At 44.2% G+C, this 1620-nt stretch overlaps 1 protein-coding gene across 2 annotated transcripts in view; it reads right to left on the reverse strand.

The window, feature by feature from the left end:
* The window catches only part of CENPW (centromere protein W), a 9136-nt gene that overhangs the window by 7314 nt on the left and 202 nt on the right, over positions 1 to 1620 (reverse strand). The window contains exon 2 of one of the 2 annotated variants that reach the window (XM_011358742.2): positions 540 to 704. In XM_011358742.2, the coding sequence (XP_011357044.1) occupies positions 540 to 665 (126 nt within the window). In that variant the 5' untranslated portion in view covers positions 666 to 704. Of the gene's footprint in view, positions 1 to 539; positions 838 to 1620 lie in introns of those variants that run through there. The other variant, XM_011358741.2, reaches the window with a different exon arrangement.

The following is a 1620-nucleotide window of genomic DNA, read 5'->3' on the forward strand; positions in this document are numbered from 1 at the left end:
TCAGAGCTGAGAGCATAATATAAATTTCTGAATCCGGGTTTTACAATTAGTAGAGTAAATAAGGCAATATATTTGGTTAACAACGTAAAAAAAAAGGAGGGGGGGGCATGTCAGTAATGCCTTTTACAATACTTAAATAAAAATAACCCGGCCTGAATTCCAAAATCTACTTTTAAAAAACTATCCTTCATACCTTTGAAAAGTACCCTAAGCACTGCGCCAGACTGCTCCTGAACAGCTCTATTTAAAAGCTATAAACAAGAATTTAACGTTAGTTCTCTCCTTAAGATGATGTGGCTAATAGCCTCCCGCAAAAAAGGTCTAGATATCTACATTTCAGTGGGCCCCGGTACAATTAAACATCACGAGTATGAACTGACATGACAGGCTGGGGCAAACCTGTCTAGTCATTGCGGTAAACGCCTTAAACATAGGCCTGAAAGAACTAGATTTCCTGGGGGCCGCGAAATCAAGGCTGGGGTGTATTTCCCCTACCTCGCCCTGCCCCGCTTCAGGCCCAAGAAGAAACAGGATCTCACCAGTAGGTCGCCACTTGTCTCTAGACGAAGGTGAGGCTTCTGTCGTTTGAAGACGCGCTTTAGAAAGCCGCGGGGAGCCTTGCGCCTTATTCGCTGCTTCTGAGAGACTGTAGTCGAGAACGCCATCTTCTCCTTCAGGCACCAGCGGCCTCAGCTTCCGAAGTCCTCCCTGCACCGCACAGAAGCTTACGTTAGCCGGGAGAGCGAAAACAACTCGGCCGCTAAATCACTTCTTTATACCCGAGATCATGGCCTGAACCTTTGAATCCGCCGCCAAAGGAGCGCGCCCGGCGCTCTGTAGTGACGTCAGCCCCGCGCAAGTCCCGCCCCCGAAGACACCCGTTGTTACTAGAAAACACCCGCGGTGGGCGCCCGGTGATGTCATTAACGGGCCCCGGCCTCCTTTAACTTTAATCGCCCTTTTTAGTATGCCTGCTCTATAGAACTATTTCTCCTATGTTCTATAAAGATGTGGGGAAATTGTGGAAAATGGTGGTATGCCAGGGCAGCTACACTGACTCTCCAAGCTCTCTGTACTGAGCTCAACAGCAACAGACTAAAAAGTAGATGAATAGGAAGAACTTTGTGATGTTTTATCAGGATTCGTAAAGAACAAAAGGCTTCCTAGCAAGGCATGATTTTCTGATATTAACAGCTAACACTTTATGCTTTTGTAGAATTTCATTTGATCTTACCTGAGATCTTTTTATCCCAGCTTTTTACAAATGCTGCTCCCTTTAATTTTAAGGTCCCGCCACTTACCCTTGCAATAACTTGAGGTGGTCTAAATATTACCTCATTGAAAAACTTTGCTACTTCTCTAAGCAATTAACTTTCCTATCTCCTGTATTAACATATAGGTAGTTCTCAAAGTTCATCCTGCATCAAATGGAGCATCACTCCTGGGGCTTCCAAGTCATTAAGTCTATATGGGACTTAAGAATTTACATTTCTAATCAGTACTCAGACCATGTTGTCATTGCTAGTCTGAGGACCACTCTGAGATCACTCTGATTTTCATTGCATCTCTAATACTATCTATGTAGTAATTATTGTGATTTCAGTATCCACACAGAAGATC

Source organism: Pteropus vampyrus, unplaced genomic scaffold, assembly GCF_000151845.1.
Source record: "Pteropus vampyrus isolate Shadow unplaced genomic scaffold, Pvam_2.0 Scaffold43, whole genome shotgun sequence".
Lineage (NCBI taxonomy): Eukaryota > Metazoa > Chordata > Mammalia > Chiroptera > Pteropodidae > Pteropus > Pteropus vampyrus.